This window comes from Podarcis tiliguerta, assembly GCF_965153285.1.
Source record: "Podarcis tiliguerta genome assembly, chromosome: 2".
Taxonomy (NCBI): Eukaryota; Metazoa; Chordata; class Lepidosauria; order Squamata; family Lacertidae; genus Podarcis; species Podarcis tiliguerta.
Window position 1 is genome coordinate 45,234,976 of NC_139535.1, and position 18,362 is coordinate 45,253,337.

The window sequence follows — 18,362 nt, forward strand, 5'->3', positions numbered from 1 at the left end:
CTGTGACATGCCTCTGGAAAGGCCTTCAGTGCCATTCTAGAACTTAAATGAGAATGCGGCTAGAAGAGAAGGCAAGTTGAGGCTCCGGTCTTTTGAGTGCAGCCATGTCATGGAGGCATTAGCACAGGTGCTTTCATGTTCGGTGTGCTTAGAGTTGTTCACTCCCCCCGTGCTGGTCCTATCCTGCGCTCACAATTTCTGCAAGAAGTGCCTGGAGAAGATCCTCATCAGCCAGAACTGTAGCCATGTCAATGGACAGTTCTCCTGCCCAATGTGCAGAAAAGTAAGTTAGAGAGAGCTTTGTTTTGCCCTCTGCAATCTGCTTACAGATTGCCCTCTCCGATAGTACGAGTGGGTTTCCAACTGCCCACATTCACGCTACAAGATAACGGCGAAATATTAAAGCAGAAGCCGGCAGTCAGAAGTATAGCAACTGGGCAGACGTATAGAGCAGTAGCACTATCGCAAGAAACATACAGCCTCTGCAGATAGCGACATTCCTCATGTCGCAGTTCTAGAGCTGCAGTGTAAACTCGGTGCAAGCTCACAGGGATCTGTATGACTTTTTCATTCCTAATGGGTTGTGTTCAGTGTGCAGTGCAGTGTGCCTGTGTGCAGTGCTCAGGCAAGGGGGATTCCATGCGCCTCTCCACCTCACTTCAGCCCCCTGCATGACCTGTGGGAGCAGGAATTGGAGAATATTGGGCATGAAGAAGCTTTTTTGTGGTAACAGCAAGAGCCACTGTAGGGAGCAGGGGACCCCCCCTTGGGCATATGCTGCAGTGGATACAACCCAACATTTACAAATTGCATGTACAAAATATATAACCACAGGCAAGAAAGGACCAAAAATAGAATCACATTTATCTCCCCACTTTGCATGCCCAACAAGCTTGTTTTAACTACAGTGGTACCTCTGATTAAGTACTTAATTCGTTCCAGAGGTCTGTTCTTAACCTGAAACTGTTTTTAACCTGAGGTACCACTTTAGCTAATGGGGCCTCCAACTGCTGCCACGTGATTTCTGTTCTCATCCTGAGGTAAAGTTCTTAACCCGAGGTACTACTTCCGGATTAGTGGAGTCTGTAACCCGAGGTGCGGCCCTAAAGGTGTTCAAGGCAAAAGTGGTGGCTGTGCTCGCTTATGCTGCCCCGCTCTGGGCCGTGTTGACTGATCTTGCTCCCCTTGAGACTCTGCAAAACCAATTCCTACGTCGGCTCCTAATGCTCCCTCTGTGCGTTAGCAATGCAGCCATGCGACTAGAACTGAAGATCGCATCCTTAGAAACTTGCCTGTGGAAGCAAGCCTTCAATTACTGGTTATCATTGTGGCATAGATTACCAAACCATTACCTTGTCCAATGCCTATGGCGAGATGAATTCTCTAGCTTTTGGTCTAGTAGAATTCATGCCAAACTCTTGAGTTATGGAATCTCTCCCTCAGATTCCCTAAAATTAGATCAAATCACAGCTCAAAGACTGATCCGCCAAAGACTGGACGACATCGACTTACAGCGAAATTATATGCTGGGGGGAGGTGTTTGTTCGCCCCAGAGCATTGGTATCACTTTATCTTACTGCGTCCCATCATACCTCTCCTCCCTTTCGACTGTTGCCCATAGACTGGCCTTCACCAAAGCGAGGTTTAACGTTTTTCCCTCCAATGTCCTGAGACATAGATTCTCAAAGGGCCAAGTCCCCGCCATGTGCGAATGTGATAAGGTGACGCCGGAGTCGCTCCAGCACATTATGTTCTCTTGCCCCTTGTTTAATGTGCTACGGGCAAATTTGCTGGGATCAATCATTCAGAAACTAGTGGGTACCCCTCCAACATTCCACCTTGCCCAAATCTTGCAGGATACGGATACCCATACGACCCTGAAAGTGGCTAGGTTCCTGGCCGCGGTCCTTACCCAAAAGCGACGCCAAGGAGCACTACAAGCTAATTAAGGTGTAGGATGCCATTCCATCTTACAGTATTTTATTGTTATAGGGGTGTTTTAGCGGCTGTTCATTTCTTTTTTTCTTTTTTCTTTTTTTTCCCCCCACGTCCACAAGCTGTTATTTATGTTTTTTCTGTATGGGCCCATGGCCGTAATAAACTTGATTGATTGTAACCCGAGGTGTTTGTAACCCGAGGTACCACTGTAATACATACGCCAATGGCCACATTTTAACATTACATAATAAAAATCTATCATTCAAATAGTCTATTTGAAAATGACCACATTTCATGACAAACTGGAATTGCCCTTAATTGGCCCAGTTGAGAGTGTGTCATTACTCCCTACCTTGTTCCCTATCATGGCATAAAATATTTTGTGTAGCTGCTCCTGTAAAGATGGAACTTCACTTGGTTTTCATGTGTTTTGCAATTTCTATTATTATCATGTAGATCAGTTTATCTCTATTACCTTTAAATTGACATCTCCAATCATTTATAAGGAACATTTTAGCTCACAAGAATTGGCAACCCAGAAGGAAACACATACAGTAGTACTAAAAAGAAACTGATATGCATACCGCATAGTTGCAGCATTTAATTTACCTTCACATTATGTTGATCGATAGAAAATCCGGGTACAGAACAATTACGTCATTTCCCCACATTAAACCTTCGAAGCAAAATGTTACAGGATGCATTTGATGATTTCATCTCACTTTCAGATCATACCCTTGAGAGGGAGAGGAATCATTGGCTTGCCAAGAAATATTCTGGTGGAGAGTATTTTGGAAAAATATAAGTATGAGCTTGAAAATGTGCATGCCAAAGAACAAGACCAATTGTCCCAGATATGTGAAGAACATGGAGAGCGTATGAATTTGGTATAACTCCACCACTCCTTTTTTTTCTATTCCTTAATGAAACTAACTTAACCGCAGTGCTTTACTTTATTTTCAGTTGTTAATTTGGAATATGTATAAACTGCTAAACATTGCAAAATACCACACCAGTATATAACAATAACAACACATCAGATAAAAAGAGAAAAGCAATTCTCTAAAGAGAAATCTGATGCTGGCTGATTAAAAGACACATTTACTCCAGGGCAGACTCAAGACATTCTGCTGCCTGAGGCAAAAGACATTATGGCGTCTTACAATTTTACAGAGGAGAAGCAGACTGTTGGGGCACAGCTGGGCCTGTCAGCATTGTCCCCCAGCTTCTGCTGCCTGAGACAGTCACCACACTCTAATAGTGGGGCTCAGCCCTGATTAACTCTAAAAGTGAGGGCTCTCCCCCTGCCCCTTCCAATATGATGGAAATTTACATGATCCTCTAGATTGGGTAAGAGTAAGACACTATGCAAAACGCGTCAGGCTGGGGAAAGTGTTCTCTGCTGAACATCATCCAGGCACCAAGGAATTGCTTCAGTTCTGGTCTACTGCATTTATGCAGCTAACATAGCCACCGCTTTTTCAAGTGATGTCTTGATGTTATGCAAGCATTGTGCCATATTGCACCTGTTGGGTACTCCTTGTGAGACACCACAGCTCCTCCTGACAGTGCCCACACACAGTTTGGTGACCTTTTAAAAAGGTGTCCTTGTTCCTTTAGAGGTCAAATGCCTTTGTCGCACCCAGGTACAAGACCAGATCCTAATCAACACATTCAATGGGAAAAAAGGGGAAAGCAGCAAGCACCAGCGTTATCTGCATCCCCTTCCCTCACAGCAAGTCACCTCATTTAACAATTGATTTGCTTAAAAAAAGAAGAGAGGGTTGTATTCAGCTAAGCCATAATCAGAGTAGACCCAACGAAATCAATGGACCTGGCAAACTTAAATCCCTTTATTTCAACGGGTCTTTTCTCAATATGACTTGGTTGGAGACAGCTCTTTATTTGAACTATATGTGCTTCCATGTTCAAACATAATAATAATAATAGGTATCTTCCTGCAGCAAGATTACAGGATATAATTCAGTGAATACTAGACTGGTGCAAGAGTAAATGAAAATAAAATATGAGTCTTTTTAATTTTAACAACAGAAACAAAAGAAAGCTCCATTAAGTTCAATAGGACTTATTCCCAGGTTAATATGTAAGGATTGCAGCCTAAAATACAGTTAGCTGACAGCTCTGAGGCAATATCTTATTTAGATGCTTAAAAAGTGGTGTAAATTTTTTGCTGTGCTGGACAATGACATGACATATATTGCCCATTCTCATCCAGGTATGCCTGACTGATGATAAGCCGATATGCGCCATCTGCAAACTCTTTGGAGAGCATGAGTCCCACAATGTAGCAAAACTGTCTGAAGTTTACTCAGAGAGGAAAATGAGATTGATCAAAGATTTAGATTGGGTAAACCAACAATCTGAACATGCTGAACAAGCTAAGAAGGTGCAGTAAAAGAAGCCTGATATTTTTAAAAAATAATCTCACCATTAACAAAAACAATTTTTAATTTTCATGCTTAGTGGTTTTTTTTTCTTTACATTTCCAACAAGGCAATAATTTGATAGTCTTTCTGGTTTGGCCCTGACTTATAGGACTTTCAGTGTTAGCTACAGCTAGTATGCTATTTGTTCTTTTCCAAAAGGTCACACTTTTAACGTCTCTGAATGGATACTCATCACAGATACCAGGTTAACAAGTTAATTTTAGTGTGCTGGGTAAAATTGCCCTATTTATAAGAACAGATTTTAATCTGTTCATAAGAGAGAGGTTACCTTCAAAGACATCACATATAGTAGTCTACCCAGAGTATAGGTAAATGTGGCCAAGATTTCTCTAAGGCCACAAGTAGGTTATTGGCCTAAGTTGATGGAAAGCCATGGCTGCCACCTGGCCATTTAGAGCAATGACCAGAACTAACACCACCCCTGTGAATTTGATCCTAATTGGGGTTGGGTGTGTTGTCATATCCACATAGTGCTCCTTTTGTGTCTGGACTGAGATTCACTTGTAGCCCACACCCAGTCCAGTGCTGACCTATTTTCGGAACTCCCAGTGCTGCATCCATGTCCACTGAAAACTGGCCATTGAAAGAACTTGGTAACACCATTTAGTGCCCGAGCTTGCTAGTTTTTGTCTCCCCTCTCCAACTTCTCTGTGCCATGTCTTTTTAGTCTGTAGGCCTGGGGGCAGAGACTGTGCTATTCTGTTTTTCAAAATTGATTTGCAATCTGGAAACTTTTCCAGCTGAAGAGTGAGGGAAACATCTTTTGAATGAAAGAATGAATGGAATTGACTACAACTCTTCAGATTAGTTAGGAGAGGAGGAACTGGTGAAACTGGATGTGGGAGAAACTGGGTGTCTTGTTTGTGAAACTACGAACAATATGATTACATGACCATATTGTTCCAGCACTAGGGGCAATGTACATTACCACATTTGTGGTTTACTTTGGGCCAGAAAAGTGATGTCCCCCCCCCCTTTCAGATATAGTGGCATAGCACCTTCATTAAAAGCCATTTGGAGTTTTGTTATGGCAAAATATCAACCCATGAGAAAGGGAATTGCTTTGCTGCTGCCCCCTTACCTCAGACCACCCCATGTGAGAGAAGCAAAACAGCAGTATCTGCAAAGCTAGGAGGCTCGAAGCAAAAACCAAACCAAACTGGCAAGGCAGCAATGTCACTGCCAGGCAACACCTTGGGGACATAGAAGTCAACTCATGGAGTGTTACAAGGGAAGGGGATAAATAAAAACTCTGGGACACTTGGACAGCTGTCAGGAAGCACAACCCAAGTCCCTTTCTGGATTTTCTTGGGACTGGATATGAATAGGGATTGGTGGGTGAGGCATACCTGCCTGCATCCATCTCACTGGCCCAGCCCTGCGAGTCCAGGGATTCTTCCTCGAAGGCAGCAAAACACACTTCTTCTCTTCATCTTCTCTGGCTATTCTGGTCTTTGAGTTAGAGGACAATAACGGCAGCATAAAGTTAAGATTTCTCAAATATTGGCAACTTTTCCTTCTCCTTTTGTGAAGATGTTATACATTTTCTGTCACCATATGCCATTCCCATATATATGGGCAACCACATAGGCAGACTGCACAAAGTCACAGTTGACTGTAGGTGGCTAGAGAGTACAATTTCTCAGCTAACTCGTGATTGTTTTGTTAAAGAACAGCATGCTGCCTTTTCAATAGCAGAATTTGAGTGCACAGTCTTTTAGAGACTCATAGATGCCTCCAGAAAAGATTATGCTATTATATCCTCGATATAAGCCATAGGGCTTTCTTTGCAATGTATCTGGGGATTACCATTTACCAATAATTGCTTTGAATAATGAAGCTGAAGTAGTTTTAAAAATGTTTAAATTGTACTTTCTGGGCATTATTAAGAAATTCTATATCATACTTCAACAGGAAATTGAAATGCTGATCAATGAACTTACGGATACTGCTGCTGAAGTCAAGGTTGTTATCGATGCCACTGGAGCAGGCTTACTGAAAGGGATCCGGCGGAGAATGACTGAACTCAAAGCAATATTAGGCAAAGAGTATTCTATGAAAGTAGAAAACCTTCAGCAGCTGGCAAATGAGCTTGAAGTCCCAAGAAACCTTTATCAAGAAATGAAAACTCTCTTGGAACAGCATTCAAATTCAGTGCATTTTCTCCAAGAGGATAAAATACTCAGAAGCAAGATAGAGAAACTTGCAAAAGGAAATTCCTTATACCCCAACAAAAAAGATTATCATATTTCCGTTGGGCAATATTTTAAAGATTTGATCAAAGCCACCCATATCAACAACTATGTCTCCTCTAATTCCGATGAAACACCTACAAGGTCAGATGAGCTCCCTGATGTGTTCAGGCCAGAATGTCCCACATTTTCTTTTTCTGATGAAATGTCTAATGAGTCCTTCTACGAAAAATTAATGGATTTTTTCCAAAAAGCAAACGAAACAAAGCAAGATCTTAATCAAAATGCCTCCCAAAGGGATAACAATAGTACACCAAATAGGAATGACATCTAATTGGAAACAGAATCAATATCAAGGCAAGCCATGGAATAGGTAAAGCTTTAGAAACAAGACCTCCAAGAGCAAAATAATTTATTAAAAAAAGAAACAGAAACAAATGTTCTTCTAATCGATTTTCACTACTCATTAGCAAATAAAATATTTATAGATGCAACCACATGGCATGGCATTTGACACATATTGTGTTGGGCCCTGCTAATTAATCATCATCACCCTTACATAATTATTTGAAAGTTTGTGAAAAAAGGTCACTGGTAAAATTCAAGAGGAGGATACCACAATGCTTAAATAATGGCTACAGGATTGTACTTTTAATATTGCTGTCATCTGGCCTCACTAGTTAACTTGTAGACTAATTGTTAGAAAAACAAACTCTCTACAACTCCAGTTTACTTTGCTTAGAAGAACCTTCCATAGCCAGGACTATGACCTTGAAGCTTCCAGAAAACTGATAGACAGATTGACAGATAAATTTGAGTAATGAGAATTCATTTCACATATGCTTTAGGACCTTTCCACACAAGACTCAGTGTGATCTTAACGTGGAATGCAAAGTGGAAGAGATGTTCAAAATTAAAATATACGTTTGGGTCAGGATAGACTTTTTATTCTCACCACAAAGTGATTAAATACTCATCATTAGCAGCAACTGTAGAATGCCAGATAAAATCAACTCCAAAAGAAATAGACAAGTCAGTCATATGCTGCAACATCATAGCCACGCAACATTTTCAGCATTTCAACATTTGCTGCCTATCTCTCTTTGGGTGATCTGAGGCAACAAAATGGTTTTCTGTTAGTGAGTTTACGTCTTCAGTGAGACAGATGTAGTGATTTACTGGTGAAGGGAACATTGAAATTGTAGTGAGCCAACTCATTGTCTCAAACATATGGTGCCAAGGTTTTCAGGTGCAAATGACACATTTTGAGGCATAGCTGCAGTGACAAAAATGTCACTGATGGTTATTCTTACAGATGTCCTGTATTTCACAAAATGAAACCACAATTTGAAAAACTGAAGTATTTCTGAGCATTGTATGAAAAACATTTGGTCTTAGTTCTTTCTTTACCACAGCCTAATAATTTTCAGGGGGGGGAGGGGACTGTTTTTGTGTGTGCACAATTGTACACATCAGATATAGCACATATATTTCGTAAATCAAGCTTTGTTTTATTTGTGCCTTCCAGAGCTGGGTCTCCTTTTCAAATACATGAATGCTGCAGACATCCATAAATTAATTTTCCATTCAAAATGCAATTTATATTTTCTTGATTACTACTTGCATGCATCTCAAAACTAGAAGTTGTGGTTTATATGCAAGTGTGTTAGTCATGAAAAATATGCTGGTCATGATAAAACACAACTCTTATTTCCAAAGTGTGGCAGAATGAATGGAAGTTACTGTTGACAGTAAACCTGATCTTTTAGCTAGCATTTTATACTTCAAGCTGAAAAGCCTAGTTATAAATCCTACCTTATCTATGGCAATGGACACATCATTGGCTTGGTTCTTAATATACCTTCTATGAATGTAACACAGTTCATGTTCACAGAACAGAACTTTCCCCTTGTGACCCTTACTGTTGCAGCCCCCTGCACCGCCCTGCCCCAATTCCTCCCCAACCAGATCCTGGTACTGATCTACTTCACTAGACTGATGTAAGACTGAAAGATCTATGGATTTCAAGAAGAGCAATGGAAAAATATCAAAATTACAGAGATGTTTAGGTAGCAGCAGTAGTGTGGCCTGGGGCATGAAAATACTCGATTGAGAGGATTAAAATGATATAGGGTTTCTTCCTTTTTGAAAATGAATCCTTGGTCCTCTATGTGTAAAATGATCACCTGAGAGATTATTACAAACATTGCTGCAACAGCTGCAAAACAACTGTAAAGTGCTTGTTAAGCAATTAGTCATAACAGTGGCAAGTATCCATATTGAGAGAGAGAGAGAGAGAGAGAGAGAGAGAGAGAGAGAGTAGCCTAGGTTTTGGACAATCCACTCTGCCAGAACAGCAGATTCCATGTCTTAATCTGTGTTCTGCTGTGTTAGTACAGTACTTAGTCTGCTGTTTGATAAAAAACGAACCAAGCACTTTTAAAAACAACTTATTTCAAATATTTATTTTTAAATTACTGACAGTTTAGTAAAACCCCTTAAATTATATGAGCAACTATATTTTAGAACAAAAGCATTACTACTGCAGATTACTTTATGACTGGGTAAGGTACAGAACAATGGTGTATATACAGCAGAAATAGAGGTTCTATTAATTCAATAGTGACTAATTGTCACTCCTTGTTGAGTCAGCTTCCATTCATCTATTGGTAGGCTCAAACTAATATATTCAGTGAACAAAAATATTCCACTTCAAAAATATATTGTTACCTGTTACTCTATTAAAAATTCTTTTTCTCTAGTTCAGCATGTGCTATGGCAACAGGAAACCATTTTCCTATTGTACCAATTTGTCACCAGTGCTATAATTTCATAACCAAAAGATAATTTGGCTTATACTAACGTGAAGCAAAATGATATTGCTTAGTATATAAAGCATTATCTCTTCTCATTCTGGCAAGGGAGTTTACAGGGGCATTTATTTCGTCTTAAATATATATCTCCAAAATTAGGTGCAAATGAGAATATTTCTGCTTGTAGGTGTTTATAGTTCTTATTAGGGTAAGGTTCAAGTTTGAAGTCTGAATCAGAATCATTCAGCTGAAATGACCAGAACATAGCTGTCAACCTTTCCCTTTTCTTGCGAGGAATCCTATTAGGAATAAGGGAATTTCCCTTTGAAAAAGGGAAATGTTGACAGCTATGGACCAGAAGCTCATCACATCTAACCCAATTGATCCAAGCCATGATCCTTAATGAACAAGCTCTTCTCTACATGCATGCATAATACATGCAGCTACACACCTCTTCAGCAATATGGGACTCATGCTCCCTCTTGTGATAGAAAACAGAACTGAAGTTGCACTACCTTGCTTTCCAACAATTCAGAGTACTGTAGTTTAACCCACTCCTGCACTGACACAGCAGTTCATATAATGACATGGCCCCAGCAGGGACACAAGAGTGTGGCTTACGCATTTGAACCAGTCCAGAGTCTCACCCAAGGCACAAGAATGAAGGTAACAATTTGTATTAAATTATATCAGGAGCGGGTATGGGTAGGTAGCCATACTCCTTGCTCTTTGGTTAACCGATTTAGATGATTGCCCAACTACTTGATCTGAGGAGGCAGACCTCACACCTACTGTGGATCACAGAGCCCTCATACTAGTTTTGTTCTCTCTTGCCTTGTATGCTACCCCTAGGAGTTATTTCAGAGAAGTTCGTTTTGCCTGCTGATTCTTGCATCTATCCTCAAGGGTTAAGGCTATTAAAATATGTTAAAAGATGCTGAGAACAGTAAATCATCCTGAAGTTCTCGGTGTTTACATAAGTGGCCTTTTTAATGTCTCTTTCTTGTCTGGTCCATGTCTTGGCCTGAGCTCAAATCCAGTCCTAGTCCTAAACTAAATCCTGCTGTCAATCCAATGTTTTCTGTTCCCGATTCTATATTCTTGTTTTCTGCAATTCTCAGCAACTCTGTTCTCTCAGCAATTCTGCACTAGTGAGCCAACACCTTATAATCAATAACAGAAAATGCCAAAGAACTGCTGGTAAGATCGATGGGGCACATTGAGCTTCGCATGGAAATGACAGTTGCAGTTCAGCTCTCCATAACAAGATAAAAAAACCCAGGCTGCAAGGTTTCACTTTAACGACTAATTAACTTAAAGCAGAGGGAAAACGGAAGTTAATATATGGGGTAGAGGAGTGCACTTTACAAAAAAGGGGGAAGGAGGTCAATCAAGGAAGCCCAACCACAATAGCTTGTGTTCCCTCATGTGAACTTCTGCTTTCTTGCCCACAACAAGTGCTAAAGCAATCTTGGTATTTCATGAGGTTGCAGTCAAAATCCCATATTCTGAGATGTGAGCTTGGAACTAAGAAATAATGTTGGTTTCTTTTGCCCTTAACTGTTGCATGAAGTAGAGCACTGGCAGGAAGCATGAAATATAAAGCGCAAAAGTCATGCAGTTTGAGGATGGGAAGAGCACCAACTTTTAGACTAACCGTGAGAATTGAGCTCATTAATGTGGTACACCCTGCATATGCAGAGTGTCTTTACAATTTCTGAATTTGCCATGTATTAGGTAAGCTTTAGGTGGTGCTGTATATCTTTTAAATACCAGGTGGAAAGAATGGACACAACAGAACTCCTCCTCAAAATGTATCACGTATGAAAGTGCAAAGTATTTTCTGCTGATTGCTCTCCCGCAATACACTGGCAGAGCTGGCACCCTCCCCACCCCTTGCCATTGCCTTACAGATTAGGCAAGTGGAAGAGAGTTTATCCTTAGGCAAGTTAAAACAGAAGAGATGGGAAAACCAGACGCTGTTGGCCTGCAACCCTCATCACCTCTGACAATTTAGATTCCTCACTGACGGCAGCCTAAGCATCTTGCACTACCCGAAAGGCTAACAAATTTAAAGCTGTAAAGCTGCATCCCTTCACTGCACTTCTGAGGAAACATGCATAGGGTCGTGTCTATTAACGATGCCCTGGTCAAGGCTCCAGGAGACTCCTCGGCTGCTTCTAACTCCTCCTCAGCACAGCCGGCTGCCAGCAGCCTTTGTCAGAGTGAGACCAAAGCCGCGGCAGCTATCAATTCTGGCGCCCGCAGACTTGAGAGGACGGTGGGTGGGTTTTAGCTCCGAGGAAGGACGCAGAGAGGACGGCGAGGAGGCAGTACGTGACTCGCCGGCCAGCCCTCGTTCCCTCCGAGTGGGCAAAGCCGAGGGCGCTCTCCCATTAGGAGAGGGCGGAGCAGGGGCCAAGGAATTTGAGCACCAACCAGGTAGGGTAGGCTGACACAGGAGCCCGCACTCCTCCAATCAGAAGACACGATCTTGCACTAGGGCGGGGCCACGGGCTAAGTGCTCCAATGACAGCGAGCAAGCGTGGGTGACGGACGGGTCACGCTCCTTCCCTTAACTCGGCGCACGCCGCGGGGGCGGAGTTTTTCCATTCTTCCGAGGAGGGGGGGGGCGGCGTCATCAGTCTTTTTTCCCGTGATCCACTGCGGGGAAAGGCGGTAGCGCTGCTGCAGGAGCAGCACCATCGACGGCGGTTCTTCCATCCGGGTCTTGGGTGGCGCTGGGTCATCCTTCTGCAGGTACCGGTGTGTGTGTGGGATAGAGATGGGGGAACAAGGGAGGGACCGCTGAGGGAAGAAGCAGGAGCGGTCCTTCCATGAAGGGAGCCGGCGCTGTTCCGGTGCGCGCGGGAGAGGGAAGAGCCCCTCAGGTTACCCCCGAGCTCCCGGCTACGGAGGAGCGGGGCAGAACCTCCGCTTTCCCTCTTCGCGTTCCAGTCACAGATCCTCTCCGCCGTCTCCTTCCCCCTCAGCTTCTCTAGCCCGCTTCCCCGCTCTCTTCCATTCTCTCTCCCCCTCCACCCCTCCCATTGCCGCCGCGCCTTCCCTGACAAACCTGAGGCTCCGGGAAACCCCGCCCACTAAGCGACCGCCGATTGGCTGCTCGGCAGTCACCCTCCGTTGCTGTTGGCCGAGGGCGCTTAGCTTGTACGTGTCGCGTCACTTCCCGTAGCAAGTTCGCGGTGGGCAAGAGAGAGAGAGAGAGACCTTGGCTTGTGTGAGGGCGGGATGGAAGGGAAGAGAGAAAGTGGGTGGGGCGCGAGGTGATGCTGCGGCGGGGACTCCCGAGTAAGATGGGGGAAAGCCCCGCCCCGTCTCTCTCCCTCTCGGCACCCCTTTTTCCCGCCTACTGCCGGCCGAAAACCGTCGCTGCTTCCTTCTCGCGCTCATCCTCCTGCGCCCCCCCGCCGCCGCTTCAACGTTCCCTCCCTCCCTCCCATTGGCTGGAACGTTGGGCCCCGAGAACCCCTGGGCGAAGAAAGGCCTGCGAGGCGGGCGCCCTCCCTCCCCCGGGCATTCTACGGTGGACGGGAGGGAGGGAGGCAGGCAGGCAGGCAGGGGAGGAGGAGCAGGAGGTGGGCTGTTTCTTGGCAAGCGGCTCCCTTACCACGAGGCGCGCCGCCTCTCCTTCCCGCGCGTTCTCCTCCCTCCCTTGTGCCTGGCATCGCAAGCTGAGGGAAAGGATCGTGCGCCCGCCGGCTTACCTCCGAGTAAACCGCCGGCCTAGGGGCTCAGTAGGTCTTCTTGCGGCATCAAATGCCCGTTCTGAGACTGGCAGCAGAGTAGGGCGGGACTGCGGGGTCGTCTCCTGCATGTCCTTGGGGGCTGGAAGGCTGCATTAACTTTGTATATGTATGTGTGTTAACTTTGGAAATCGGGGAAGGTGAGTGGCTTTCCCATGCTGTGGCCGCTGAGTCTTTTTGTTTTACCACCGAGTTGCTGATGGGAGGGAGAAAGGGTAGGATGGTTTTTGAAGGTGGCACCTCTGGCACAGCTTAATCCTCAAATTCCCAATTTTAGATAGTGGCTTATGGCAGTTAGAGCTACATGTTCCAAAGCTTCAGACCTCTTTAGGATATGGGGTGGATGTGTTTTGTCCCTTGCAATTCTGCTGCTGGGCTGCGTTCCTTGTTATATCCCCTTTGTGGGTAGGTAGAAAGGTTGCAAAGCGACTCGTTTGCTTTCTCTGGCAAAACATAAATTGCATTGGTAGGAAAATATGATCATATAGATTGACAGTCTGTAATAATATCTGCTTCTTTACAGTTGAGGAAGGAGAAACATTAGCCTCAGATGTGGTGACTGGACTTGGCATTGAAGATGATAAAGGAAAGTACTTGGAAACAGTTTTATGGGGTTTGTAAATCCTTGGGGGTAGTTGGTTTGTTAAGCAGTTTGCTGAACTCCAGCTGTCTTGTGTGTGGGAAAGTGGGAAGACAGAAAGCACAAAGTTTCAGAAGAAGGGAAGGAAGCTCAGAGATGATAGACTTCAGGAAACAACTGCCTTCTGGGATACTTGAATAAACATACTGTAGATTGTTAGAAGCAATTTATTTGATATATATTTAGTTGATAAAATTGTTATTACCAAATTACATTTCATTGATGGACATTAATCAGTTGAAAGTGTAATCTGTGCTTAACGTTAGGTCAGATAAAATTGAGTTTATGAATGGCATTGATAAACAGTATAGAGGAGCTAGTGATATGTCTTTTATATACTTGTTGCATTTTTGTAGTACAGTCCTCCACCAACCTGATGTTCTCCATGTGTTCCAACTGTAACAGCTATAACTCATTGTCCCTGACTAATGAGTGTGCTGTTTGGGGGCAATGTGCATTGAGAGTCCAAATCATCTTGAAGGACACTGGGCTGGGGAAGGCTGCTGTAGTGCTACACTGCAGTAAAATTTGGATTTTGCTAAGATGCAAGTGCTGATATATGTAAACATAATAAAATTGGCTTTGATGCTGGAGACATTCATTCAGTTTTAGAACTTGCAAAACTGAATATAGGGTGCTTGAGACAATTCCATCTCTGACTAAGCAGGGTTGGAACTGACAAGAAGCTAAACAGAAGACTGGAGAATAAAGTTTGTATAGCAGCTTTCACAGTAGTGGTTGGATCATTAAATTATGTGTTTCAAGAAATAATAAACTAGTGCAAAGCAGGGTAAAGCTTTGCAAGGCAAACTAGGGCCAAATTGTTACTTTTCATTTTAACGTGAATTAATTAATGTGAGTTGGGTTTGGTCCAGACTTTGGGAATCTGCCTGAGAACTCGTAGATTATGACACCAGTGCTGCATCCACTGTTTCTCCCAGTCTACATTTCTACATTTCTTGGAGAAACACATTAGGGTATTGTGGGAAATCTAAATGGTGAGTGTTTCACAGCCACTTCAAATTATTCCACTGCTTCTGCCAGTAAACCTGTTTTGGGTGTGTTTCCATTGGTATACATCCCCCATCATCTTCCCAGGGCATGTGGGGGTGGCAGGAGGCTTTTTTAGGTCTTAGCAGATCAGTGCCTCTTCTCATCTGCCATGTGAACACTCCCTCATTTTCCTTTCTGCCTTTAGAGTACTGACAGTGGAGGCCTAATACTGATAGTCCTCTCCATAACAGCTAGGATGGGACTTTTATTATGGGAATGGGCCTCCCTCTCCACCTGCAGAGGGAGACCTGAAAATTTTTATTGCTATCCACACAAAAATACAGAATTGCTTTAAAATATTTTAGGTACTATTATTTGAGTCATCATCAAGGCCCAGTGCTTTGGTTTCTGTGCATGTCTAATGAGAACAATTTAAGAAAATGCACAAGAAATTGTAGATGTTTTAATTAAAAGCAGTTGTTCAGTAAGGAGATGTGACTGAATCATACTGTAAAATAATCATTTTAAAAGTCAATACATACATATGATAAAAGATTCCAATTATTTTTGTTCCGAGTACTACTTATATGGAGTATGCTTTTAGAGATTTAAATATTGCTGTGATATAATGCTCTAGAAATTTTGAAATTGTATTTTAAAATGTATGTTATATTTCCTTGCTTTGAGGGTAGTGGGTTGCCTCTGTTTCTTCTGTGAATAGGAGAACTCCTTACATTAATGCAAGGGATGAATATCCAGAGAAGGCTCCCAAAGAAGAAAGAGGAGGTAATTTTTGTTGAGTCTTTGTAACCTCACACCGCCTCTTCCACTGTTCCAGAAGCTCTCTGAAAACCAGAATTTCGGAGAGGAGAAGGAACAGTAAAAAATCATCTTACCCCTCATCTTCCAGTGAGTGTATCTTGTGGATAGAGTTCCACTAATGGGAACTCTGGATTCAAGCCATTATAACTAATAACCCCCCCCCCCCCAAAAAAATAAGATAGCGACATCATTCTATTCTCAGCAGTAAAGAGAAATTAAACCAAATTATACCTTCTTTTTGTGCTGGTATGATTCAGCCATTAGAAAAATGTGGGATGATATTTCCTAATAGCTTATCCCTGACTACATTGAACAGAAAGTTTCCTCCGAAGTCCTCCTTGGTATGTCATGAAGAGCTTCATATAGCAATCAGATTTTTTTTTAATATTCAAAAGCTGACTACATTATAGAGATTTTTAGCTTCTTCCAGTAAAGGAGTAAGAATGTTCTTGAGTTCCAAAAATAGGAAACTAAAAAAACCCCACAACTTGTTGCATTTAAGTACATTCCAAAATTCACTTGTAAAATTCTTTTGAGTATAGGCAGTATTGATTTCTGAACTGCATCTTCCTTTAGAATAAGCTGGAGGATTGATTTGCTGCACTACTTGTGTAATATTATGACACCATATAGTTGAAGTTTATATTTTTTTGGAGGGTTTTTCATTAACCTTTCTTCCTCCTTTCAGGTTTGAGTGGGGAACAGGAAGAAGAATATTGTATTGTAGTTCCTTTGCTTGAACATTTACAGTCTACTGAATGTTGCTATCCAGAGAAGTGTCTACGGTTTAACCATTCTTTTATCCATCAGCTATTTGTTGTGTGTGTGTGTGTGTGTTAAAAAGTATTGAAATGACTTGGCTTGTTATAAGCATTCAGGTAAACTTGTTCTTTTTAAGAACATAATCAACATACCTTAAGTGAAGATACCTGCGCTGTGGGATGAGGTAGTAGGTTGTATAGTTTTTAGGGTCATACCCACCACTGGGAGATAACTATACAGTCTACTGTCTTTCCTAAAGAGGCAGACAATCATCTGTGATATCTGTATGGCTTTGTTACTGGCTATACGATTACAACTGGGAGGCTGTAATGATGGCTCACCGGACACACTTGTCAAGGAAATGTGGACTCAAAGAGTTGGATCCTGAGGAACAAGAGTGGAAAGAAGCTTGTGGAAAGGGACTTCTATCATCTCCTCACCATCTGTTCCTCCTTAGAGTCAGGGGGCCTCCTGAAAGGTGTGAACTATGTGGGGAGCAGACCTGAATTGGCCAGAGGTACCTTGTGCAAAGTGTGCCTTTATCCAATGATACTGTTTTCCCTTCTCTGAGCCAGGGCCAATAGGCAAAGTTGAGGCATCCTCCTCAGGAGGCAGCCCCCACCTCATTCTCCGAAGCTAGTCTGCTGCCCTTGGCAAAATAGAGGAAACTGTTCTGAAGTAAGATGTGCCTGCCAGTCCAGCTGGATCTTTATATGAAATGGAGCTGTATCATCATTTGTTTAGGGCAGCAAATTGTATTGGGCTGGCCCACTGGTGCCCTATTCCGCACTGTTTAGGATATCCTTCCAGAGAGGCTTTTTGTGAAGCACAGGTGAGAGGAGATGGAGATGTCCCCATCTGCAAGTAAGTCTCAGGATCCAGTCCATGGGCAGGTAGACTCAGAACAAATTAACTGGAAATAGAACCCTTCTAAATATATTTCTCTTATCAGGTTGAGGTAGTAGATTGTATAGTTGTAGGGCAGTTATTTTGCCCTCTTCAGGAGATAACTATACAATCTATTGCCTTCCTTGAGGAGTAAAAATTCTGCAGTGTTTTTGCTGAGTTTACCAGCAACCTTGGTGGGACCTCTCTTAATGGAAAATAAATGCAATGATTTGCACAGAAGATCTGTAACTTAATGCAACTCTATTTTTCAGCATTAATTTGATCATTTCAGGTATCTGCATCTTGAAAATATGTGCCACTTGGTTTGATCTGAGTTGGATTAAAAAAAACAAGTGTTTTGTTTAAGTTTAATTGGGAGGATATTAAGTATGTATACTATTAATGATATAACAAAGGACTAACAGTGAATAGCTTTGTACTTACGTAGCAAGTGGTTCACCTATAGTAACTGAACGCATACAATTGTGATACAGCATCTTGCCTTATGTTGTATAAAGTATGTCTTTCACTACAGCTAATCTTTTTCTTTTCTTTTTTGAAGGATTGCTGAAGAAGTGGTGGGTTCCTAGGAAGAGGTAGTAGGTTGCATAGTTTTAGGGCAGTGGTTTTGCCCGCAAGGAGTTAACTATACAACCTGCTGCCTTTCTTAGGGCTTTAATATTACAACAGGATGATATTGGCTCAGTTTTAAATCTTCCTCCACTAGGTTGTGGTTTAAGGTTTGGAAGACTGGCTAGAAAAGTTTTGCTCACTGAGTAAGCCAAAAAATGTGGGGAAACCTTGAGCTACCTTTTAGCCTACAGAATGTATCCTTGGCTTTTTGCTAAGAGAAGTCTCTGGTACAAAGTATTCTATCCAAACTGAGTAGAAAAGAGAATGGTGTAATGGTTTAAACTCTTAAGGCTCCAAAGTGTCATATGTTTAAGAAGTACTTAAGTAAACTAGGCTGCTCAATAAACTGCTTTGTAGTAGTACATTCTGTTTCCTGTCTTATGTTGCCTTTCTCCAACACCCCGGTAGATAAAACCGAAAAATGAGATTTTAATGAACAATATTGATTA

The 18,362-nt window shown here is 42.4% G+C and overlaps 1 protein-coding gene across 3 annotated transcripts; it reads left to right on the plus strand.

The window, feature by feature from the left end:
* The first annotated feature begins 55 nt into the window (after positions 1 to 55).
* Positions 56 to 18,275, plus strand: LOC310668414 (tripartite motif-containing protein 54-like). Of its 3 annotated transcripts, none has more exons than XM_083421707.1 (7): positions 57 to 283; positions 2,667 to 2,825; positions 4,175 to 4,345; positions 6,321 to 12,171; positions 13,699 to 13,963; positions 15,496 to 15,594; positions 16,319 to 18,275. In XM_083421707.1, exons 1-4 carry the CDS (start codon positions 110 to 112, stop codon positions 6,930 to 6,932), a joined length of 1,116 nt encoding a protein of 371 aa, XP_083277833.1. In that variant the 5' UTR covers positions 57 to 109; the 3' UTR covers positions 6,933 to 12,171; positions 13,699 to 13,963; positions 15,496 to 15,594; positions 16,319 to 18,275. The 3 variants fall into 3 exon arrangements, with proteins under 3 accessions (XP_083277834.1, XP_083277833.1, XP_083277832.1); XM_083421706.1 differs by having other exon boundaries at positions 15,501 to 15,594; XM_083421708.1 differs by lacking the exon at positions 2,667 to 2,825 and having other exon boundaries at positions 56 to 283; positions 15,501 to 15,594.
* Positions 18,276 to 18,362: the final 87 nt, after the last annotated feature.